The 25,665-nt window shown below is 43.4% G+C and overlaps 1 protein-coding gene across 1 annotated transcript in view; it reads right to left on the bottom strand.

Moving 5' to 3' along the window:
• Window positions 1-17,175: 17,175 nt before the first annotated feature.
• AKR1D1 (aldo-keto reductase family 1 member D1) overlaps window positions 17,176-25,665 on the bottom strand; it is a 33,784-nt gene continuing 25,294 nt past the window's right edge. Inside the window, exons 5-9 of the mRNA XM_066997911.1 lie at window positions 24,370-24,492; window positions 22,497-22,606; window positions 21,877-22,042; window positions 20,986-21,068; window positions 17,176-17,342 (exon numbers count right to left, since the gene is read on the bottom strand). Coding sequence (XP_066854012.1) covers window positions 17,300-17,342; window positions 20,986-21,068; window positions 21,877-22,042; window positions 22,497-22,606; window positions 24,370-24,492 — 525 coding nt within the window. The 3' untranslated portion in view covers window positions 17,176-17,299. The remainder of the gene's footprint in view (window positions 17,343-20,985; window positions 21,069-21,876; window positions 22,043-22,496; window positions 22,607-24,369; window positions 24,493-25,665) is intronic.

The raw sequence follows: 25,665 nt of genomic DNA, 5'->3' as shown, positions 1-25,665 counted from the left end.
TGTACTGCTCTTCTTGGGCAGGCTTTACAAATCAAATGCATGATACCTATTTGGTGTTAGCATCGTCCTTGTCACAGTCTCTGGCAGGACCTCGGTACGGCACAAGCCTAAAATTTGGCACTGTGGAAGAGTAGGAGATGTGCTCGGTTTGGGTCATTACCTTAGCTTCCCAGGTTCTGTCTCCCCAAGCAAGAGGAAAGACAATGTTATCAGAAGGTGCTGCCTGCTGGAGCACAGGGTGCCCTCTGGATGGCAGGGCCTTGGCTCCACCAAACAGCTCCACGCCCTCAGAACACAAAACTCAATGTTCTGTATTCTTATGGCTTGGAACAAGCAAATATTTCATCACAAGCTCTACATTTCTAAACTGATCCATCTTGCACAACATCACTATGCATTCAGGCAATTCACTCTAATCATCACTTTATGACATTTTACATCTGCTTCTGTTAAGGCAGTGAAGTTGCTAGTATATTTTCTTTGAGTTGTTTTCTTTTTAAACAAATTGTTTCGGTGTCTGGCTGTCAACAGTTGCATTCTTCATTTTATGTATTTTATGTATACTCATTTTCTGCAGCATGTCCTAATACTGCAGCTCAGCTTCAAGCTTGAGACCACAGAAATCCTTTGATTAGGCTTGCAGATCATCGGCTGTGCCAGTTTTTTCCCCAGCCTCATGGAATTTATTCTTGACTAACAAATTAAGCCCTGGCAAAAGCGTGGCAGCTGTTAGGGGATCTTCTGCAGGGTTTTCTCAGCATGCCCAACAGCTCTGTAGCTGGGCTGGTACTTGGGGGTGAGCTGTTGGACTCCTTGGAGGCAGCTGGTGTCACCCACTCCATCATTCACCCTGGTGGCAGTGGCAGCAGCAGCAGAGCCTGCCAGCTCTGGGTGGTGCTGCAGATACCCTTATCAGCATCCAGCCTCAGCCAGGATCAGCAGCTCAAAGAACGGAACATGCACAGTGAGGTGGATGGGGTTTGAACTTACCAGACAGTGACTGAAATGGGGGGTATGGTCTGTAATCGCTTTGCTTCCTAGCACAATGTGAAAACCCATGCCGTGTAGCAAAACAATGAAAGCCCAAAGAAAATTTAGAATAAGAGTATGATACTTTTTTTAAAAAGTAGCCTTCTTGTAAGCTTATTTTCAAAATTACTAACAGGATTTATTTTTCTGTGAAAGGTTTAATCATTTTTTAAGATAATGCTGTTTGTATGCCAAGTACCAAACTGTTGTCTAACTATCTCGGTGGCGGCATCTACTGAAACTGCAAAGTTTCTGACATTGATGTTGATGGTTTCCTAGTTTCTTTCTTTCTGTGGTTCATCAGCCCATTTTCTTAAAAGTGAAGTTGTACTTTCTAGAGTTTATTTTTCTGAATTGCATGAATGATAATTCATACCCTCTTTTATATTGCTACAGACCTGGGCTTTGACAGTGATGTGCAGTGACTCAGCTGTTAAACGGTTGTGGGTTCTTCTATGTTCCATGTCACTCCTTTGTTGCTATTTAGCAACATTCAAGGCAGTAATTAATAATTAGACATATGTTGATATTTGCTTGGTTCAAGCATCCTGCAAAACACCTGGGCAAATATGATCGGTTTGGATGAGCTCAGAGGTCTAAATATCTTGAGTGTTAGAACTGGAAATTCGTCTGTCTGAAACTCAGAAGTTTTTGCATGTTGCTATGTGTGCCAAAGACCCTCTGCTGACCCTCTGCTGCTAACAGCAGCCATTTCCTTCACCAGCAGCACTAGTACAATACTCTAAGCAGCAAGGTGCAAACAAAGCATCAGTAACGTATAAAGTACTCAGTAATTTTCAGTACCAAGGAGGAGTTGGGCACCTCAATTTTAAGATTTGGGTTTGTTAGAGTATCATTTTGAGACTGGAAGCCAACATAGGCAGATGTTGTCACATGAAGGTGGGATCCTGAGTTGTGCATGACTGCAGGGGTGACAACGTGTGGCCGATGTGCATCTCTGTGCAGCATGGATTATGCCATGGAAGCTTAATGCTGATGTGAACAAAGGCTTGATTCATGTGTTTTCTTCCTTGAAGAGAGCAAGAGAAAGAAACGTAAGTAAAGCATAGCAAAAGCTGTTGTGAAACAAGCTTGTTGTTGTTCTCTGAAAAATAAGCATGTAAAGATGCATTTTTGGAGGCATTTTGGAGCAGCAGGGGAGGCTGAAGGGTGGTCACCGGCTCTGCTCCTCCAAGGGCTGTCACTGCCCCAGGAACGCCAAGGACTGAAATCGGCTGCCTTCTGAGAAGAGGACGTGGTGCTGACCGTGTGCCACAAAAAATGGCTGCTGTACAAAACCACAAGTTCTTTCCCACTCCGAAGCAAAATATTTAATAGTAGCTGTTCTTGCAGTAATTGGAAAAGTTATTCTGATTCCCCCTTTTTTTTTTTTTCTGGAAAAAAATATCCCCGCTTGTAACTGATGCTCTTAAAGAGCAGCCTGAAAATCAGGCCAGCTGATCTGAGAAAAGCTCAGAAGCCATTGGAATAAGAATTTTTCCTTGATTGCTCTACTGGGGTCAGAATAACACGGTCTATTACTGAGTGCTGCTTAGTGAAAAACCAAGTTACACTAAATTATTCTAATTTATCATATTATACTTCAGATTTTATTGTCAACTTCTATTCCAAAGGCTTCTCCCTCACCAAGTATACTAAGTGAAGCAAACATTTAGACCTCTTAAGGTTGACATGAGGAATATTATGAACTGCCGTGACTAGACAAGAAACATAATGAGATACTGTTCTTGTAGTCACGGTGTGAATTAAACCATGGATAACTCTTAAAAGGCTTCCCTACAGTGCAGAAACGGACCCACTGTCATCTGAAGTCTTCTATAGCCATCCACAGTGGACTCCTTCTTGGCAGCATGTATAGGTTTGCTGGGTTCTGGAGGGTGCCTACGATCTCATGCACCTGGCCATCTGCAAAAAGGAGCATTCATTTAACGGCCAACAGAAAGGTCAACTTTCAACCTACAATGAAAATATAACCAAACAAATCCGTCTATAGAAAACAACTGATAATATTTTTCTATGTTTCATAGCAGTGCTGACAAATTTTGCCACAGAGAACAGTTTTGTTTGTTTTGGCGATGCTTCTTGACCATCAAGAAAGTAGCTATTACAGTAATCTTTGGTGATGATTTATTAAAGGGTGGTTACTTTAATATTTTGACATTCAGTAGTTAAAATAGTGAGAAAAGCATGGGAGTGCACTCCTTGCAACTGGAGGAATCATATAGGATTGTGGTGCATTGCTCATACCCACCTACGTGATTGTTAATGCAGGCGTCTTAGCATAGAGCTCTGACAATTTCTTGAACAAGAAACCAGAACAAGCTCCTAAATGAAAGCCAGGAAGCAATAATTACACATTTCAAATAGTCTTAGGTAAGGTCTCAGAAATAATTTGGAACATATCGAGTTATGGATGTTGGGTTTTCCTTTATATATTTATTTATAAATATATTTATGCATACATGTGTGTATATATATGTATTCTATCACGTGTATAAATGTCTGACAGCTGCTTAATGAAATCATACTACATTAAGCAGAATTCTGTTAGAACAGGGAGGAATATATATATTTTATATATATGTCTTTATATTTTATATTTATATGTCTTTATATTTTGCAAAAATATATTTGTGAGACTGCTGCATCACATCTTTAAAAATGACTTTTATTCTGAAAGTTCCAAAACCCATTAACTTTTCATGAGACTTCTCAAAACAGGATTTAAACTTTTCAATCCAATTGCAACATGTTTTATTTGAATGCACACACTGAAACATAAAATGATGAAAATAATTATTCCTGGAAGGTATTAAAAAGTTGATCCATATACACAAATTGAATTAAGGCTCTGGCAAAGGTGCATTACAAGCAAACAGATGCAGTATAAACATTTCATACTCCTCTAGCATCCACTGCCAAGGTCTTCTAATCGTTTAAAATCAGTTCAGACTGTTGCTGTAAGATAGCCTGCCTGTACTCGATTACTCGCACACAAATATTGGAAGGTTAAAAAAAAAATGTTGGGAGTGCAAAATTGAGTTGTTGAGGAAAGTTAGAAAGAGAAGGTCAGGACTGAAGGTAGTGAAGGCTGCAGGAGCTGCAGCCCCAGGGACTGGCTGTTCAAATGCATGAGCAATGAAGAGAAACCTTAGGGGAGCTTAGCTGCCAAAAAGTCTAAAGGCATTTCAACAGCACATTTGTGAAGAATAATTGTGCAAAGACTTATAAACTGACCAAATTGGGCAGGTTTTCCGGGGATTAGCAAAAGACATGGCCTTGCCATGAAAACCATTTCTCTGCCAGGCTTGATGTTCTGCTACAACACATAGTTTTCCTAACGGAATAAATGTTACAATGTTTCTTGGATATTAATGTTGTTAAATAACAACAATAATCACACGGAAGCAGTTCTCCAACATGGAAAATTTCAATACTTACATAGAGCAAAGCTAGCTGAGGTGAAAATCAAGGTGTCAAACTAGGAGGGACGAGGCAACAGAGCGGTGGTGGGTGTTACATCCTCCACCCGCAGCATGGACATGTAAGCGTGTGTATGTTTTCTTGCTGTGCCAGCTACAAATCAGCACTGACACCTCACTTCCCAGGGAGAATTGTGCCCTTCCAGTAGATAGCCACAGCAACCAAAACAGAATGGAAAAGTGTATCAGAGCGGGAGTTTCCTGTTTAAAGCTTTCTTGAAAAAGCAGTCAGAGATTGTGACTGAAAAACAATAAAGCCATTCTCTGAGGGCTCTGGGTTGCCAGTTCTCCCTCCTGGTGCTCAGCCCAGCAGCACCTGCTCTCCCACCTGAGCCTTTCTGTGGAGGCTGCCTCCCTGGGACATGGCTCTGGCTTCCCTAGGGCAAGAGGACACCAAGAAGACCACAAAGGGGGCACTCAGCAGCAGCCCAGCTGCGGAGAGGCACCTAGCCCTCCCCTCCCCATCATCTCCTCCTCTGTGACAGGCAACGAGCATCTCTGCTCAGATCCCAAGCCGATCTCAGGCTGTCGAGATGCGTGATCTGGGCCTCAGCATGATGTATAGGAGGGGAAGCTCGTCTTGTGGCTAGGGGTGAGGTCTTGACATGGATAGTGGCGATATGGCTGTGCCAAGAAGCTCCCAAGCCCTGAATTTAAATAAAGTGACAGTTTGTGAAGAACATGTTAAAGAATCTAATGCAACTTTTTACCTTCAGTCTGAGATTTGCATAGAGTGCATGTAGCCCCTGGCAGCAAATGCAGGAGGAGTTTGACTCTCCTCAGCTAGAGAGATCTATCCACATTTTGCCCAATTGGCAAAATGGCCAATTTTGGCATTTTTGGCATCTTTCTCTCTAGCACATCCTCTACAAATCATGTCTGGATTGCCAATTGTGTGAAGAAGAAGAAGGATGCCTGGAAACCGTATGCAGGTATGGCCTGAATCAATAGGAAAAAGGAGAGAAAAAGCATGGACAACCTAGGTAGCTGATGGATCATGTACTGTACAAATCCTGACTAGCTTAAGTGAAAGCAACCAAAGAAAGCTGAGGAAAGTCACAGTGTTTTAGGTTTTCTAAATACACCATTTTTTGTTTTATTTTGAAACTATTTTCCCTTAAGGAGAGTCCTTTCATTTTAATTTGCAGAAGGCTGACTACTCATACCATTAGAATTTTTTCCTTTTGCTGGAAAGAATTTATTTTTTTTGGCTAGTCCAAAGCAATCTTTCCCCCTCTCATCCACATTTTAGTATAACTTTCCCTCACCGTTTCAGGGCATGACCCACCCCAATACCTGATGGGTGTTTAGAATAAGATTTCTGCAATGGACAGATTTTCCCATGGTTGTTCTCTTTATTATTTTTGCTGGATGACCTGATCTGATCTGACACGGTGGTTTGTGTGCTTTGGGAACACAGGCATCATGTTCTCTCAAGTGCCCAGACTGTGCCCTAAGATGACACAAAGTGGAAATGGTGGCTAACTTGATTAAAAGCTCCACCACCACGAGGTCCTGCTGCAGTGAGCCAGGTGAGTCATGAGGCTGGTTCCCCTGTAGTAGCAGGCAACATCTGCCACAGGTGGTTATTTCAAAGGACTTGGTAGACTATGTACTCCAAGTGGCTCAGAAATCTTTCCTCACAACAACCTGGAGGTCAAGGACACAGCCTTGAAGCTGCTGTGTGCTATTTGAAGGGGATTTGAGAGCACCAGGAGGGCTGAGTGTGTGCTGAGCGGAGGAAGAGGCAGAGACTGTGAGTGTCAGCAAGGGAAGATTTGCTTTAGACTTCAGCAAAACACTTTGTACCAATTCAGTCCTGCTACAGATCACTGAGGAAGGTGAGGATCCCTTTCAGGACAGTCTTTAAGAATGTCTGTCAGATGATGCAGTTGCTTCGCCTTGGAGTTGGATGGCCTCCTGCAGTCCTGACTAGACTATTTTCCGTACTTTTACAATAGATCACAAAACATTTATTAGTTGTTTCTTCCTCTCCTAACATGATTTGTCTACAGAAAGCACTTTCTAGACAATTTTCAACCATTTCCTTTAAAACAGCATTCCCTGGCTGTTGCACAAAGCACTCTTAGCCTCTAGATGGAGGAAAAATATAGCAGCTGGCTCAGTAATCTGGAAAACCTGCTAATTACACATCCAAGGTATCATCCACAGGCACAAGACACTCTAGGAAATTATAGGGACTATGGGCATCTTCTGAAATGATGACTTTCGAAGTGTTTAGCAGGATCACGACTTTACATCTCATCTTTCTAACCACCACAGACTAGTCTGGGGGCCACCTTACCAATTTTATGGGAGCACATCTGTCCCACCCAAGCTCAACCCTAACCTGCTGTCTACGTAGAGATGCTCCAGAAGCTTGCATTTATTAGCAGTTCTTGGAAACACATGGGAACCTGAATGCTGGAAATGCAGAAGTGGCTGAGGAGAGGACAGACATTATGCAGTGGTTGGTGCAGGCAGAGCACTGCTGTTGGCTGCAGCCCTCTGAGGCTTGCAGGGGCGTGACAGTGTTTGGCTATTCTCACACTGGCAAAATAAATCACTCAGAGTTAGCGATCCATTTGTATGTATGGCTGAGATCAGGAAAAGAAGCTAGTAAATAAGACTGGATGTGTTATGGCTAGCTGTCTTTTGTTCCATTTGATTACTTGAACAGATAGATGACTGCTTACTTTATGCTGTTAGGCACGTTTGTTATACATAAGGATTCATGGACTTCTAGATGTTATCTGATTATTTTTTTTAACTTTCTAGAATTGTACTATTAATTAATATCCTGACAATCTGCTTAATGGGGAATGAAAACAGTAGTGAATACCAAGGCTCCAGGCAAATGCACTGCCCTCTATATTAAAAGGCAACATAAACTCACAGAGGAGAAATGTGGATAAATGAAGTGATAAACAGAATAGTAAATCTGAGTATAAGAACATACATAAAGAAATAAAATTTTATAACTTTATTGTACATGTATTACCAAAGCTGAAAATTTTCCATAGCAGTAATTTTCCTCTGGAGGAAAAAAGGTCTTCCGTGGAACTGTAACAACATAACAACGGCCTCTACACCTTGTTTGGAAAAGGAAAGTTTTATTGAAGTACAGAAGGACAAGTAATTTTATCCCATGAGTTACTAGAAATGCAGAAAACAACTAACTATAGGCAAGTCCTAAAACCTGGCTCTTCTCAGAGCTTGTTCAGAGACATGATCTGCGCTATTTTATTCACAGAAATCTTACACTGAACATCACACTTAGAAACTAGCAAAATACAACTTTTAATGATGAGCACTTAAGGTACAGGAAAAGAAAAAAAATCAACGGGATGAAAGAAAAAAATGTGGTCACTTTGCACATAAATCTCTTCTGCTCTGTCAAGGGCTTTCAACAAAGGGGCAGCTTGGAAGGGGGACTAATCCCAGAAGAGAAGACAGTCTTCGGGAAATTAGAGTGAAGTTTGGTGTTCCCCAGGCGGGTGGAAAGTCCCATCTTCATGTACCATAGTAGTTATAAATAGGCAAGAGCAATTGCACATAGGATCCTGGGAGTGCTCTTTTAGGTTTCCTGTTATAAACAGTAGGCAGTTAAAGACAAGCAAACTTTAACCCTGACAATGAACTGAAACACTGAATGCAATTGCTAAAAAGGCTGCAAGAGTTGTCCAGTGGAGACTTGCGATGTGGCTAAACCTGCCACACACAACCTAGAGAAGCCATAGGTACACAGATACAGCAGATCTGAAACCTTGAGCTAGGACACTTCCCTCAAAAATGGGAAGATCAAATCTTTTATACAATCAGAGAATCATTTAAGTTGGAAATGACCCCTAAGATCATCTAGTTCAACCTTTAACCTAGCACTGCCAAGACCACCATAAAACCATGTCACTAAGCTCTACCTCTACATATTTTTTGAAGACCTCCAGGGATGGTAATTCAACTACTTCCCTGGGCAGCCTGTTCCAATGCTTCACAACTCTTTCAGTGAAGAAATTTTTCCTAATACCCAAACTATACCTCCCCTGGTGCAACTTAAGGCCATTTCTTCTTGTCTTATCACTTGCTGCTTGGGAGAAGAGATGGATCCTTACCTTGCTATAGCCTCCTTTAGGGAGGAAAGAGATGAATATCAAGGGTTTCCATAGCCTTGCCTAGTGCTCTGCTTAGTGACTACAGAGAAGGGAGTTGGTTAAAGGGTAGTGGAAATTACTTTTGTTCTTTTCACTGTTTAAAAAGACCAAATGCCCATCCTCCAGATTTTCAGAAGGAAAACCTCCATGCTTTTCTCAAGGAGAGAGGTAAATTGGAGACAAGAGCCTTCCTACAACCAAAACTTTAGTGTTTAATTCATGGTGGAAATGGACTGAGGCTTACATCTCCTCTCTGAGCTTTCTTCTGACTCTCCTGCCCTTTGCAGGCCCTCTGAGGTCCTGTTGCCCACCAGAGCCCCAGCTGCAATCTTAGAGACACAAATGTGGCTGGACCAAAGGCTGGTGCTGTGGTGGTTGGCACCATACCATCCAAAGCCTCCACCCTGCAAATCAAGCCACATGTAATGCACCTCCTTCTGCCTATTGCTCTCTACATTGGGTAGGATGATTTCCAAAATCACACCTAAGCAGCCCAGTGCAGACCATGGGTTCAAGCCCCTCAGGTCCACATGTGGAAGGAATTTGTAATGTTAAATTTAATTTATCTCAAACTTCTCTTTTTGCCTTTTCTTATTTGCCGGCTTTCATTTTGAAGATCTAAGAAAGTTGCAAATGTGAAGACATCCCATAACCAGAAGCAGGCAAAGTGTGTGAGGTGTGCCTGCTCTGTGCCGCCCCTACGGGTACGGATTTGTCCTCTGTCTCCTGGTGCCACAGGGACACATCCAGGGCCCTGGCCAAGCACTGAGGCCAATACAGACCCCCAGAGTGAGCTACCCCAAGGTGCTGGCAGCAGCACAGCTGTGCAGAACAAAGCTGCCCTGGGAAATGCTCAATGACCAAAGCACGCTGCTTCAGCTTCCTCCACTTGGGAAGGATGGGAAAGCAGGGAAGGAGAGTTATTTCACAGCAATGCCTGCAAAGAGTGTGATTCATTTATTTATTCTTCTGTGAACACCCCTGCTGGATGACTAAGGTAGATCTGCAGACTGATGACCCAGAAACAGTTGAGATAAATTTCATACAGAAGGGAAAGAAAAAAGTAAGTCAAAAGACAATAAAGCATATATGGTCTTTTACTTTCCCAGGTTCACTGGTTTACCTCACAGCCTGAGCCCCAGCCAACACCGACGATTTGCTCTGGGGCTTTTTCCTACCTCTTCCCCCTCTCAGGTCAGGGTGACTGAGAATAGCTGCACCTGTGACTTCTTAACTTAGCAGCACATAAGCTCTCTGTTGCCTCTGGGTCTCCCACGTGCAGGGGTCTGGGTGGCTTGTTTGTTTTCCTAGTTTCTTTCTTGTCCTGGTTCCAGTTCAAGCTGCTGATATGGGGGCTGATGGTTTCACTGCACCTTTTCGTTCCCTCAGATAAAAAGTGTTTGCACCTTGCACTTGTAGGGACATGGGGGTGGAAGGAGGAAGGGAAAGTGTTGGATGGAGCAAACCTGCTGCAGTGGTGTGGGCCTGCACATCCAGCAGGCCTTTTGCTTCCTGCTTGGAGGTTGGCTTGTGAGGCAGGATGCTGTGGTGGTTTCTGAGGAAGGACTGGGTGTGTGCTGGAGGAAAAATATCTCTGGGTTTTGAAATAATCTACTTGATGCCAACCAATTAGGCTGCGGTAATACCGAGCTGATGCCCAGTTAATGCAGAAGGCTTAGGTGTTTTGTTTTACTGTTTAGACCCCGGTGACTCCCTGCCAGACTCCGTCTGCTGTGCAAGGGTTTAGGCTGCTGTGCTGCTCTCTGCCTGTGAGCCCTGGGTGTCAGCGAGGTGCTGTGTGTGTGTGTGCCTGTGGTGGAGGCACTCTGGGTGTGTGGGAAAGCTGATGTGCCCCATGCCAGCACCATGCAGCAGGCCTCTGCAGCGGGCAGGATTCTGCAGTCATAAATACACTCAGCCTCCTGGCTGCAAAGCTCCAAATACCTCTGTTTTCTAGTATTCCTCATGGAGCACTGGGGTTACCTTTGTTAAAAAGGCATTTTTCTTGGATGCAACTGGACAATATTAAGCCCCAAACAGTCTGTGGCCCTGGCCCCAGACAAATCCCTTTGAGTCTTCAGTCATATAATCCCATGTACAGCATGCAGGGCGAGGTGGGAAGGTTCTCCTCTTCCCACAGCATGCCTGTCCAGCTGGCTAGGCAGTATCTGATACAGTGGTATCATGCACTGGCCATAATAAAAACAGCTAGGTTAAAACTCCAACAACCTTATCTGACCCTTTAACAGTTGTAGCCATGAGTTCCAGAGAGTAGCCCTGCATAGTTAAAAAGCCATATCTTGACTGATCTTATGCCCTTTGATTTCTCTGAATAGTTCCTCATTCTTGTACCATGATACAACTTGTAAATACAGAGGTGAATGCATATCCCTTATTATGTAGTTGGCCATATGAGGATCTGGCTTCTCTCCTTACCACCCTAAACAAGCCAGTCTCTGTAGCTCTTAGCTGGCTTCCTTAGCTTCCCCACCTCTATTTTTACTCTTCTTCTGTTTTGACTCTGCCAGAAGCTGTATTCTGTAGGGCAAGTCTTGCCTTTATTCCATGCAAGGTTCATAATCCTTCACAGGGTCAAAATGACTGAGAGACGTGCAACATTGTTTCCTCATGCTTTCTCTCTCCTAAATAGTTTTGGTTTGTATGTCTTATTATCTAGCACAGCATAGCCATGTTTCCAAGACAAAAGCTAAAAGAAATAAATATTTCACTTGCAATGTTCTTGTTAAGTGCTGAGTTTTAACAGAGCTGGGAAAGAGCTTGAGTGAGTGACCTTTTCCTGGAGGTGGACCACGCTAAGGCCTTCTTCCTTGGTGGGTAGGAGGAAACCTTAAGAATGGGGACAAGTGGCTGAGAGAGCTTTACAGGGAGTGACAGCATGTGAGGTGGAGTCTTGCTTGGCAATTAAATTTGATTGAACTTGTTACGGGGGCAAAATATGAATATTGCAAAATGAAACTTGGGAGAGCAGAGTCAGGATGGATGCACTTAGCTGGAAAGAAGGTAAAAAGAAATAGGTTTGGAGGAGTCCAAGATAATTAAACAAGTTCAATAGCTAATGACTACAGAGTGCTGGAACAACTGGTTTAGAGGTATTTATTTACTAGGTGCAAATTGATGCCTTAATTCATCTGGATCTGTACTGTCTGTGTTGGGAAGTGATGCTACAGGGTTTGCTTTTGCTGTGGTAATAACCTCTAGACGTGCACAAAACCAAGACTCATATTTACACATATTGTGATGGAAGGGGCATTTACCTCATCTTTTCCAAGACTCAGAATCCTCTCTGATAACATAACTGGTGCTGTGTCCAAAAGAAACAGAAGAGAGAGAACAACTTGCATAACATAGGAATGAGCCATAGTACAAGGGATTCTTGTTCTGTGGGAGTGTTCTACAGTCAGTAGAGAACTGAGAGAGGATTGCACCGTGAGTTTCCTCCTTCTCAAGAAAACACATTATGTTTGTTAGCTACCAAGTCTTTCCCACTTTTGCCCTAATGAATTTATTGTGCAAAGTTGAAAGGTTCAGTGGGGTGGCTGTAGACAGATCCCTTCCAAAAGGCTGTACAGCTTGGTAACAGTTGAGACATGTAGGTTTAAGCCTCCATAAGGATTTGAACTTGCCTTGCTGCATCATTTATCTGTGCTCTAACTACTGAGGGAAGGGAGCTATCTTGTTCCCCTCCCCTCCTCACCTTCCAGCCATGCTCTCTGAGAGCACTTTTATTGCCTCAAATGCCAAACAGACCCATTCTGTGAACACAGGGGCATGAGCCAAGCAGCTTGGTGGTCTCTGAACTGGAGATCTCTAGACTGATCTGAGGCTTCCATCCAGGTAGCTTTGCAGTCTACAGAGCAAAAACTGAGTGCCCCTCTGTGCCATGCGTATGTGTTCACACACGCGTGCATCTTTCTTTCCACCCTTTTCTCTGCCTCCTCTTTTTCCATTTGGTTCTGCTTTGCATTTTATTTGCAGTGTATTGTCCTGTTGTGAGTATTGCTCATGCATGTTGAGTTAAGGTTCCCTGAGGAGTCTGTCTGGCATTGAAAAATAAAAATGAACTTTTTTTGTTTTTGCACTCTCATAGTCCTTTATTATAAGCTGGGTTTTTTGCTCCAGGGTGGTGGGATGTTGGGAAGAGCTGAAATATGGCACTGCTAAGAATCAATTAACAAAAAACTGCACTAGTACCCAACTGTGCGCTGATTGCCCCACCCCAAAAAGCAAATGTGTTTGCAGTTTAGGTCATAAGTGAAATAAGCATGTTGAATCTCATTCCAACATGTCACTCTCTTACTGACTTTCTTCTTCATCTTGGTGCTTTCTTCTAGATTGTGAAATCTGCCCTGTTGAGAACTGGGCAAAATATATGTATGGAAACAGCAGCTTCCTCCCTGCCTGAAAATCAGGGGATGAGGGTCTTGCAGGTACCAAGCCAGTTTATTTCAAAGTGTTTACATTTGAAGGATGGCAACAAGGGAACTTCAGTGCTACTCACAAGGAGGAAGGTCATGCCTCTTCTTAAGGTTATCAATCAGGTTTATTGTAAAATATATGAGGGATCTGAATCTATCCTCTACCTGATGCAGAGACCTGAAACATATCTTGCACATCCCAGGCTTTCTTTTCCTCTACGTGTCTCTATAGCACTAGCTTTGCTTCCACACTTATTTAAGTAGTTCATGAACTACACTGAAGAATGAACTCTGATTCTGGTTATAGGGTAATGTGAATTTGGGAAAATACCAGCCTCTCTTACGTTGAATTCCTTTGCAAGCCCAAAAGATATGGGAAAGGTTAAATATGTTGTCAGCCTGGAGGTAAGTAAGCAGCTTCTGAGGTTTGTTGGATTAAAAAAAATGAAGTGAGGAATATCATCAAGTAAGGAATCTGCTCTGTGTAACCAAAGGAGTTGTCTTTTGTGACCTCTCCTGATGTTTGCAAGCCATGCTTCCTGTCCTTGGTTATCACTACACTTTGGCTGGGAGAAAAGAGATCTTGTTTTCACTACAGAGCATCCAGCTCCACAGCACCTAGCCCTTAATGGCAGGTAAGAGATGAAAAGCATGGGAGGTGTTGCCTTCCCTTCTCCCTGTGTCCAGTTCTGTTTACCCAAAAGCTGTTCTGATTCTGGCTGATGGCACAGTGTGGGCTTGCAGCACTCACCCTTCCCTCCACAGGGTGAAATTCACACCCTTGTAAAAGTTCTTGATAGCTTTGTGGTACAAAAATATGCAATATAAACACAAAGGGCAGTCTTTAATATAAAGTTGTAAAATATACACTGGGCCCGTCCCACTTTGCCTCTCAGTGTTTTCCCTCTAGCTCCTGGGGCAGCTTCACAGCATCAGGAAAAAACTAGGTAGATATCCCTTCTGAAATGGAGTACTTTTGCAGAAATTTAGTCTGTGTGAAGACGAAGCTCTGCCCCACGTGGAAATCAGTTCAGCTGCCTAGGTGGGCAGCATCCCTGTGTGACACAGTAACTGCTCAGCAGTGTTTCCCTGTTGCCTCACCTATTAAACATGAGCATGCCCGTGCCTGAGGAAGGGCCAAGATGCTGCAGTGGCAAAAGCCTTGGGCTCTGCCCTCAGCTTGTGTAACACCAGGGAAAGCTTCCTCCTCTGACAGCCAGGGAAGCCTGTGCTCCAGCACACATTTGTGGCAACTGTATTGCTGCTGTGGACGTGAGTGTACCACTTGGTTTTCTGCTGATCAGACCAGCAGCATTTGGGTTGCAAAGATGCGAGACACTGCATGGGTTGTTCTTGTCTGCTGTAAAGTCACTTGTGCATGGTTGAGGCAAGCTTCTTTGCTCTGGATTTCTTTTCACTTTGCAGCTACAGGAAGAATCACAAACTACTTGGCTTACCTATGGTAACTGAGTTTTCCCAGTACAGGTCTTCGTCTATTCCTGCCGCATGTAGTTGCCATTAGAGCAGGAGGTGCTTGAGCCCCCTCTGCCTGCTCCTGGCCCTTCCCGTTGGACAGGGCTGCAGGCAGTACTTGGAGCAACCTGGTTCACACCAGGCAGCCTGCTCAATGCGCCTCTGAAACCTGCTGGATGGGAGCAGATTGGATGTGGGGCTGAGGCTTGTTTTTTTTCCATCTTTGTGTAGCTGCTGGTGGAACACATTTCCCAAGCCCCCTATCTGCAGGCCTGTTTGTTCTTCCTCCTCCACATCTTTTATTTATATGGCAAGATGGAGAACAATGGGGAGCAATGGTCTGAAACTGAGCAAAGCGAGGGGAAAAACTAGGCTAGACGTCAGTAGCAGTTTCATAACTGATGGAAACAACTATGGGAGCATTAGCCCGAAGAGGCTGAATCTTTTTCATTGGATTCAAATGAGACAATGCAGAGGAGGAGAGCTCTATTAAAATTAGAGGCGGGGGGAGCAGCAGGGAAAGGGATTTGCTGGCATATCTTGGGCCAGAGGAGCTCTCACAGTCCATCCTGCCTGTTAACTCAGTACAGATTGAAGTCTTGATTATAGGGTATTTCCTGTTAGAGAGGCTTCAGCATATTGTCTTACTCAAGTTTACAAGGTCAAATGAAGGGATTCTGATTTATTACAACCTCAGGCCCTGCCTAACGTTTGGTGGGGGGGGGGGATGTCTGGAAGGAGCAGATTGCTGAGAAGAAGCTGGTATGAGCTTTTAAGCTGGGCGTTAGTTGACATTTGCAGTATACAAAATGAGAGCTTTGTCAAAGCTGACCTGAATTTCATTTGTGGCCAGAGACCTGCACCTGGTCAAGTTACAGTGCAAAAGCTTGTACAGTGCTACTGTGTAGCTGGTGAGCCCTGATAGCTCTATTTAAAGCGTGTGCTTATGAAGCTACCGGAATAACACGTTGGGTATGGTGGGAACTGTGCCCCTTTCCAGCACTCAGGTTTTTAGACTTGGATTTTGTCCAGGTTTTTGGTCTAAGTGTGTAATAGAATAAAATGGGAATTACCCTTGGATAACCTTGGCAAACAGAATGTGTCTTTGTTGCCACAGCTTTATTAATGGATTCATAAATGCTGCATAAAGGCCATCCCCTCTGTGATTGGGCCTGGCTTCTCTAGAGGTGTCCATGGAGCTCATCCAGGGCTGGGATCCACTGGGTCCACCTGGGAGCCTTGCCTGCTCCTCCTGTGAAGTGGTTACCCCTGTACCTCTTTGCCTCAACTCTGAGGTGCACGGCCTGTCCCAACAGCAGTGTCTACATGGGTTGTCTGCTCTGGTGCTTTTCTTATTCTAGACACTCCCGGGATAATGAACATCAATGGTAACAAATAAAAGCAGATGATATAGAGTGAAGATCGTTTATGACCTACTTTTCCTGCAGAATGTAGATTTTAGTATATGAACTAACCTTTCTCTGTATGGTTTGGTTTATTCTCCAGTACTTCTCTAGCACACCTTCTCCTGCAGCAGGAAACTGGAGTGCCTGGGTGTGGGAGGGAGGGAAAGTAGCCTTCTGCAGATGAGGACACGGGCTGACAGATTTACAAGCTGCTAAAATAGTTTAGCAAAATGCTCTGAAAGAGATTCATGCTGTGGGGTTAGTCTTTCTTACACTGGTGTCCGTGCTTTTCCCCTTTTGTTACAGAAAGCTGAGAACAAGATTGAAGGAAACGCCCAGGCTTCAGCCTGGCTCCTTCTGCCTTATTCCTACCCATTTCCTGGACCTGACAGTGCTCTGCAATCTCAAAGCACAGTAGAAAGTGGTATTTATCAAAGGCAACAACTTCCTCCTTTAAAACTCAGTTTACTAATTAAGAATTGTCTTGGCCAAAAGTTAATACAAAAGCCCGTAAGAACTTCTAAGTGAACAGAAATTTTCTTGGGTGAGATGGTTCATGGAATAGGAAAGATTAAGGGATTTTTGTCTTCAGGAGATAAGGCTCTTGCGAACTACTTACAATAGTGCTAGCTCCAGAATGGCTATAATCATGCAACACTATTCAATGCCATCCTTACATAGCAGCTCAAATGTAGAGCCAGAGACTGGCCTGTGCTTCATTGAGGCTGCTGAGCTGAGGCAGAGGGGATATGAACATGCTTATATTGTGTTAGGGCCTGAACTAGTTGTATGGGTACCAGCAAATACACTGGTCAGAGTAAAACAGGCTTCATTCCATGCAGTAATGGATATTTATATTTATTTGCACACACTCTTAAAATCCAGTCAGTTCCCTATTTCTAAATTTCACTTGAGCTGTGAAACAAAACAATACTGCTTTGCATCTACTGAGGCAAAAATTCTCATTTCAAATTCAGTGGTGAATGTGCCATTGAATAAAGATGGTTTGGCTTGCTTGAGTGAGCCTGTTTTCAAGAGAAATCTTCAATTTTATCAGCTGTCAATTTTGAAACTTAAATGCTCATGGAGCTAGTCTCTTAAGCCAAAACCCTAGACTCATTGGCTTAAATACACATGCTCTTCAGTAGCAGTAACAAACTGACAAGACAACAAGAGGTAAATTTCATGTTTTTAATGCTGATTTGAACAGTCTCCCATAAAACCAAAGCACCAAACATTGGGTCTCTTTCAACCAAGTGTAATGACGCTGAGTTAGGAACCTGCCTGAACACACTTTGTTTTCAGTATTCATCGCTGAAGGGGTACTCTGGATGGTCACGCCACCTGTGGAGAGGTCAGATTGAACAAGTAAGCTTCTCAGGTGAAGCAGGTTATCTTGTCACTGAGGCAGTTGTGCTGTGTCAAGCAAAATTCTTCTCTTTCCTGAAGAATATAGGCAGCCTTCATGGAAGGCTATTCTGCTGATTCAGATGCTATTTGCTCTGAATAATCTTCCCTGCAGGAAGTAAACCCATGCAGTTATGGAGAGAACAGTGAAGGACCATTTTTTTTTGGGTCTACAGATCACGTGCCTTAAGGACAGATGGGGCAAGAAACAACAAGAGTTTGGAGGTTAGTCATTCTTCCTCTATTTGTGGATTTAACTCATGTTACTGGAAGCATTGTAGGGAAGGGGTAAGTTCCCATTATGTGCATGTTGTGGAATGGGAGGATGACTTTGTTCAAATGTCCAGAAATACCCTCAGATACAAAGGCTATAGTTAGAGTGAAGGTGGAGATACCAGACTGTACTGCTTTGGCTTTTACATGTAGAACTGGCACAGACAGGTCTGGGTCTCGTTGGTCCTTTCTCCAAGTGGCTGCCGTATCCAGCTAAAACCGACTAGCTCAGCCAAGGTGTAGATGTGCTGCCAGATTAATAGCACCAGTGACATACAGCTTACAAAGAAGCTTTGGGGTGACACAATACAGGAAAGAAAGGGATGTTCATAGCTGCATGCTATCAAAGGCAGAGATGCTTCAGGCTCTGGTTTTAAAAACTCAAGGAAGATGCATGATTCAGGAACAGTATAAAAGGCAAGAGGCAAATTCCTAGAGTAAACTGCAGGTGAAAAATAGCACTCATTGTCCATTAATGGCAGAGTGTTGATTATGTGTGGGTTGTGTGTGTGGGTGGTTTTTTTTTTTTTTTTTTTTTTGAGAAGATGGTGCTAAACCACAAGCCCTGGCTTGACAAACATTTTCCATTAGCAAAACCAAGAATTTCTGAAGAACTCTCTCAGGTGCACCATGGCAGCTGGCTGCCTTGCCTTACAGCAGAGCACAACAAATACTGGCATTTATCCCAGCTGTGAATCCTTCCAATTTGGGAAGGATACATTTCACAATATTGAAGCTAACTGACTGGAATACATCAAACATTTTGAATTGGTTGTGTCAAAACATTTCATTCTGATATTCAGCCAAGCTCAAGTGTTTACACATTAACAGATTGAGATGGTTCAAAAAAACAAGCCACAACACTTTGGCATGTTTGGTTTTGGGGTAATTTGACAATCTCTAAGCCATCAGTGTCACAATCTCTACTTTCTATCTATGCAGCATGCTTTCTAATCAGATCACACATGTTCAAAGGTCTGAGTCCTCTTGTGTACCAAAATGATTCACTCAAAGGAGATAATGTAGCTTGGAATAAATGGTAAAGAAGAATGTTCGTAGCGGAGACTTGGAGTACAAGATAAATCCAACACACAGAGTACTGTAAAACTTGCCAGCACAGTACCTTTAGATTTCCCAAAAGGAGAAGAAACCAATTCAGACGGAATTCTTGAAAAAATGAGTACTCCAGAAAAATAACAATTTTCTGCTCAGAAGTTTAACTTGCTAGCTCATTTCAATTAATGCAATATTATGTTTCTATGGGCTTATATCATCAGAACAACAGATTTGGATGTTGTACCCACAACAACTGATAACTGGAATAACTACAGGAAATCTGGATTTTTCTGTTCCCTGGCACTTGCATCACAGCAGTGGCAGGTTTTTGACAAAGTCGGCTAACCAGAAGTCTTTCTGTATGATGGTTTAACCTTTCAGATACCTGCTGTTACATAAAATAATAAATCTCTCTAGACTAGTAAGTCGTGTTGCAGTGCCAACTCCAGACACTTCAGTGCAAGAACACACTTGTAGGTAGATATGGGTTTACTTGCTCCTTACATGTCAACATCATTTTTCCAAGAAGTTATTTTTTTTTAAGTTGAGGCCAGACTGTATTTAAGCATTTTCCCCAAACATGGCACTTCTGTAATAAATGGAGCTGCCAATGTCCATCCCATACATCCTGCTTTCCTTGTCCTCAGTGGCCTTTTATGACTGAATTTAGTCAAATAAAACAAAACAGTTCATTTATTAGTTTTGGATTAGTAGCCTAGAAAGTTCTCCTGTGGGCATTTACATTCTTTAATTTTGCTTCCGCAAAAGGCTCTTGCATTTGCACCAAGGTTACTTTTCATGTATATCCTCACTAACAAAGTTTAAATGATGCTATAGCTCAACTTGGCTATGAAAAAACAATTTCCAATACCAAAACACATGTAAGAATCTGCTAGGCCTTTTGTGAGAAGCCTTCTGGAACTGAGTGCTGCTAATTGATGGAAGGCTGTTTTAAGAAACTAAAGCTTCAGAGCACATTGCTGAGCTTAAATGTGAAAGATGAACTCCATTATGATGCTTTTAACTTTGTTCATATTTCCTATCGTATTTATTCAGCACAGTAAGTGGTTTATTTGTTCCTTTGCAAAATTCCCCCTATCTTTTGAGTGATAGTCAACATTTTAGAGTGCTATTGATGCTGCTGTCCTGCTTTTCATTATCATTAGTGCTTGAGTACACTACAGTTTGGCAAGATGCAGATAATCCAAGGTAACTAGAGAAATGCATGGAAATGAATCCCTTTGGCTACACACTGAGTGCCCTGAAAAGGGGAAAGCATAGAGTTTGGCCATAAACTGTAGATGCTCTTGAGTTGAAGGAAAAACAAATGGCCTCATTCTCCAGAAGAGATGTTGGGTCAGCCTGAGCCTTCTTGGGTAGTGCAGCCTTCAGGTGAAGAAAAACTATGTTGGGTTTTAAGCTTTAGATCCCAAGCAGCAAGAGACCAAGCCTTGTTAATTCTCAGAAAAGATCAATGAGGAACCGGTCTAGCAGTCATACAAGCTGCATGGCTTCCTGCTTTCCATGTAAGAAGGTAGAACTCAACATGGCAGCAGGCAAGCGAGGTTGCTGAAGAAGTTGGCCTCAGGGAAGGCCAAAACAATTTCTGATTGTCTGTGGTTTTAAGAGGATGTTGGTTGGGCAAATTATGTTCTGACCAAGCCTTGTTAAGGGAGATGGAGCAGAGCTCACCTTAAACTAGTCCTGTGGTTTATTATAGCATTGCTCTTAATTATTATTCTTCTGCATGTCATTTTGGGACAAATTGCCTCTGAAAATACTAGGGTTGCAATCCATAAGCAGTAGCACTTGAGCAACAACATGACTTGCTAAGCACTGAGAGAGAAGGTGTGAAGGAGGGGAAAGACAAGAAAGTGTTCCTATTAGAATTTAAGCTCTGCTATCCACACTGGTGTTTGGACAGGGGTAGCAGTACAGCTTGTGACTGGCTGAGACAGCCATCACAACATATAGTGGAAGGTGCTTAAGGAGGTGGTGCAGAGGTGGAGTAGCCAGATACAGTCATCTACTAGGTGGGCATTTGACTCCTGAGTTGTAAGCATGTGTTGCACAATTCTTTGCAAATGGCTAAGGGGTCTACTTGGGCTGCATTAAATAGCTCCTATATCAAAGTTTTACTTTAATATTAATTTCTGTGTAGACAACCTTATTTTAAAAGTGAGTTTAAAAAAAAAAATCTCTGAAAACACAAGAGTGTTCTGGGAGGATATAGGATTCCTCCTGGACTTACATTAAAAGTTCCACATAACGAACGTTCTTGTTCAGTGCTGCAATTTCCTTCATCTCTTCATCGGTGAGGGAGAAGTCAAAGATCTAATGGAAGGAGCAGTTAGGAGTAAATTAGCAGTTCTTGTCACAGGCAATATTAATATATTCCATATTTCAGAAGTCCAGAAAAAATTCTCCCCTTCCTTCCCCCCCCGCACACTTCTCTCTCCCCCAAATCTATGCTTGCTTGTGTTTATAGGGAAGGCTTGAGGACATGAATAAGTTCAGTCACATTCAGTTACACACTCTTCCAAGAAGAGAAAGGCAGTCTGGTAAGTACCAGGCCATTGGCTTTAGAAGTAATACACTGGCAGGGAAAGTGTATAGCAGTGGGGGTACTGAGTGCTGCAAGGGATACAGGTAAAAATGCTTCATCTTATTTAGGGTGGTGGTGGTCAAGCCATCTGCTTTCTGGTGGAGTGGTTATGAGCATTCCTGGCACACCCATATGCAGCACCTTCCCTTCCCCAACAAACTGGGGCAGAAGATGGGGCAGAAAAAAAATCAGTCATCCCTGAACACCTACTGCCAGCAACGTTGGTCTGCTGACCTACCAAATTACTTCATCTCCATTGCGCTGTTCAATGCAGTGATGGGTACTCTGGGGAACACCACTGGCTGGAACTTTAGCCACTTCAAAGGATTAGAAGACACCAAAATTTCTTCTCTATTCTGCTCTGTTATTGTCACATCTTAGTACCATGAAGTGATGGGGAGAAAAAGAATCGAATGTGGCAAAGCTTGGCATTGGTCAAGCTTTGTGTCTATGGGAAAAAAATATGAAAACTGCCTTCCTCAGGAGCCAAGACAATGCAAATGGATTCATGTGTGCACCATTAGAGTGCAAATGTACCTGGAAATTCTCTCTGATGCGTTGCGGATTGAAGCTTTTTGGGATGACCACCACCCCTCGCTGGATGCTGAAACGCAAAGCAACCTGTGCAGCTGTCTTGTTGTACTTTTTGCCAATGGCATTCAGCACAGGATCCTTCAGTAAAGGAGGGGAGGACACATTTACCCTGGAAGAGAATTGGGAAAAGAAAAAAAAATCTCCCTATTTTTAATGTCAAAACATACAGTACCTACTCATTCATGGACAGAACATTGTAGCTTTTTGGCAAATAGTGTGAAGGACAGTAGAGAAGCTTTGACACTTACGATGGAGGACTGTCAAAGACAACTTCCTATGTGATGTCCTAACATTGACTTAGTTTCTACTTCCTCAGCATTCCCAACTACAGACATTTGCTTTCTGGCAGAGGAGGCCTCCCACACAGACCACCTGGCACTTCTTGATGACAGCATGCAGCAGGAGTGTTGCAAGTTTACATTCACAACTGCAATATTTAGACACTCAAGTTCAAAACTACTGTGAAAAGTGGGGACACGCATTTCACACAGATTGAGCAGTGGAGATCTATTATTCTTTTTCTGGACAATGGCCCTACTATTTGAGGGTAGCAGGGGACTTACCATGTTTCATCCCTTGAGGTTCCCAGTGGGCTGTACCCAACAATAACAATGTCATGTTGTCTGCAAAATTCTAAGAGTTTGGGTTGAGTGAAATAGGGATGGCATTCGACCTACAAGAGTAAGATATAAAGAATGATTGATTAATAGGGCCAGATACAGAACCAAATGGTGTCCCAATATTTGCAAGCGATGCAGACTACGGATGACTTCTCAACTTTCAGGAAAGGATATATATTAAGTTAAGGAACAGGGAAATTCAGTCTGTGGTTACAGTTCTAATGGTACACTGCTGGGTGGTGATGGATTTTTATTTATGTATTTATTTATTGGTGGGCAGCAGATCAATGTCTATGATTACAGTTTGGCTGCAGGGCATTTGTATTGGTCCCAGTGGAAAGGTGACAATAAGTGGGGGGATGGAGGTGAGGGAGGCTGACTAGAGATTTAGGCTGAGAAAGCAACTCATGTCTTGTGGGCCAGATCATTGTTTCTCTGCCTTTTGCATTCAGGACGACTTCAACGTGTCTTTTTTAGGGGAAGTGTTGGCATGAGCTGTCCCAGGCAGAAAGGTGAGGGGGAATACGTAAAAGGTGAGATCTCGACAACAGTTATGACTTTGTTATGAGTTCTGCCATCCCACACTGCAAAAACTGCCTCATTCCCTTAAAGGCAGGGATTTTCTGGCTATGTTTTCAGTCTCTGGGAAAGGGATGGTCTACAAGATGATGGAGCTATCTCTGTTTGTATACAGTTTGAAGCTATCTGGCACACCTATACTTGCCGGCCAGCTGCCCTAAGCTGGGCTTAATCTTTTGTCCAATTTCTCTTGACCCCATAAGGCAGCAGCAGTGCACAGTGCAGTCCTATGGGCACTCCACGAACTGCAGTTGTGTTTTGTACCCACTGGGAATGTTAGTACCAGTGAAGGGTGCCAGAATCTCCTCTCTCAGGCTGCCCTGCTGTGCAGGCCAAAGGCAGAAATGAGGGCTATGGCCAGCCTCCGTGCCCTGTTCCGTGCCAATCCCAGCCCTCCAGGCCACGCGCGGAGGGTGAGAAGTTGGGCCCGGATGGTTTCTGGCCTCTTCTCTGATACCGCTAACATGGATGTTCGTCTGTGCCAGATGAGTCAGAAGAGTTTCCCAGTGACTTCTAGGAAATGTAGTGAGCTGCCAAATGCCAGTCAAAGATACTGGGCGATTGGATGGGTCACTGCTGCCTGCCACCATCTCTGAGCCTAGCTACCGTGATTTAACCCAGATATCCCTATCAACCTTGTGGGCTTGTTCAGCTCCAGTTGGTCGCTTATCTGTGTTTTCCCCTTTATTTATTTATTTTTTTTCTCCAACTCTTACTGGAACTCTTATGGGAAAGGCAGAAGAGATGAAGTATGGGAAATTCAGGAGTTACTTCTAATGGCTGTAAATCTCAGGAAGCTCAGAGTGACTCAATCTCTGATACTTAGGGTTGTTTAGGTGTGGTGTCAGCTGACGTAGATGTGGCTTCATTGAGGACTGGTTAGCCCTGAATGATTTATCTTGTGAACTTTTTGGGTGTGAGGTAAGGTACATGGCAGAGATTTAAAATCTGCCCTGATTCAGCATTCAACCTTGTTAAGGAGCTTGGCACAGAGAGGTGTTTTATAGTCCTGGAGCAGAAACTGAGCAATCGTTCCAGCACCTTCAAGTGTTTATCTTTAGCTTAGATAGGATGAGCAGTATTTGAAGCTAGAAATATGTGACAGTATATAGGGCAGCAGCTATGGCAAAGCATGTATCACCCTTCTGCACGTGGCATCTTGGGCCATGTCTTGCCTCCGTGTTCCCTGCTGGGCAGCGATGCTGGGGCGGGCACTGCCCTCAGCTTGTGGTCATACCTGGTTGCTGACGGGTTTGTGCTTGAGTCCTGGTTTGTTCAGGATCATCTCCAGCTGTCTGCGGTTGAAATTGGATACTCCAATAGACTTTGCCAAGCCTGCATCTTTGCATGCTTCCATAGCCTGCAAAGACAACAAAGGCTGGTTAGATTACCAAACGTTGGCTTCGTTCCTTGCAGCACGTGCCTTAGAGAGGTGGAAGCCAGTCAGTTCTTGAGACTGCTGGAAAACCCTTGCAGCAGCAGAGCTAGCAGCTCTTTTACCACAAGGGATGGTGCTATCCCGCTATTTAAACTCCATTAGGCCCACTTTCCAGACCAAACACTGATGTTTTCCTCTAAGGGTAGAATTTGGAAAGCAGACAGGTTAATTTGATGTATAGATATTTGCATCAGATGTTTGCTTTCAGAGAGCTTTGCTTAGTTTGTGCTGCTTTAGCACTGTCTCAAAGCTGGAGAAGGGAGAGGGAACAAAACATATTTGTTTCCTGATCAGTCATTTTATGAGAATCTTTCATATAAAGTCCTGTGCAATCACTCGAATACTTAGCAAGGCACATCACAAAACCAGCACAGAAACCTTGGTACAATACAAAGTAGGAGAAAAAATTGAGAGCGGGGAACTCTAGAGATTTTGCAATTCAAAAAAATCCTAGAAGCTGAGAAAGTTTTATTAATGCTGGATATGAACATGTGCTCCAGTCTTCTTCATTATGCTTCATCTGCTAAGTCTTTCTAAGCAAAAAGAGGGCCCTTTCCTGTGGTCTCCCCCCTTTGCTCCCAGAAACTCTGCACACAGAGCTTCAAAGCAGTTCAGACCCCCAGAGGAGCTGGGTGCCCCCCCCCGCCGGCTTTGTTCTTCCTTTCATGTCTCACAGGAGCTGAAAGCAGGGAGGTAAGAGGCACCAGGTATTTGGTGACCTCTAGTTGGCCTCATATGCTTTGTATCACCCAGTGACAAGTCAGCAAATACCATCTGGAGCCACTTTTGCTTGCTGGCACCATACTGAAAGAGTGAAATTACGTGGACTGAGTTTAGCCAGGTTTATTTAGATTGATGGTATTCTTTCCAGACAGTCACCACTAGCTATTTTTCTCAGCTCTTTAAGTGAAAAGAGAGACCTACTACAGGATATCCTTCAAGATAAAGCACCAGCCTGAAGTGTTCAGACAGCTGTTGCTTTGAGCAACTAGCTTGTGAAACAGAGGAATGAATTGCATGAGCTCAAGATAAGGGAAACATAAACAGCTAATGTGGAAGTCCTCAGCCTTATGAGACCCTGCCTGAATGTCTCAG

This window comes from Anser cygnoides, chromosome 1 (genome assembly GCF_040182565.1).
Source record: "Anser cygnoides isolate HZ-2024a breed goose chromosome 1, Taihu_goose_T2T_genome, whole genome shotgun sequence".
Classification (NCBI taxonomy): Eukaryota; Metazoa; Chordata; class Aves; order Anseriformes; family Anatidae; genus Anser; species Anser cygnoides.
Note: the sequence above shows the minus strand (reverse complement) of the source record. Positions and strands in the feature narration are given on the sequence as shown.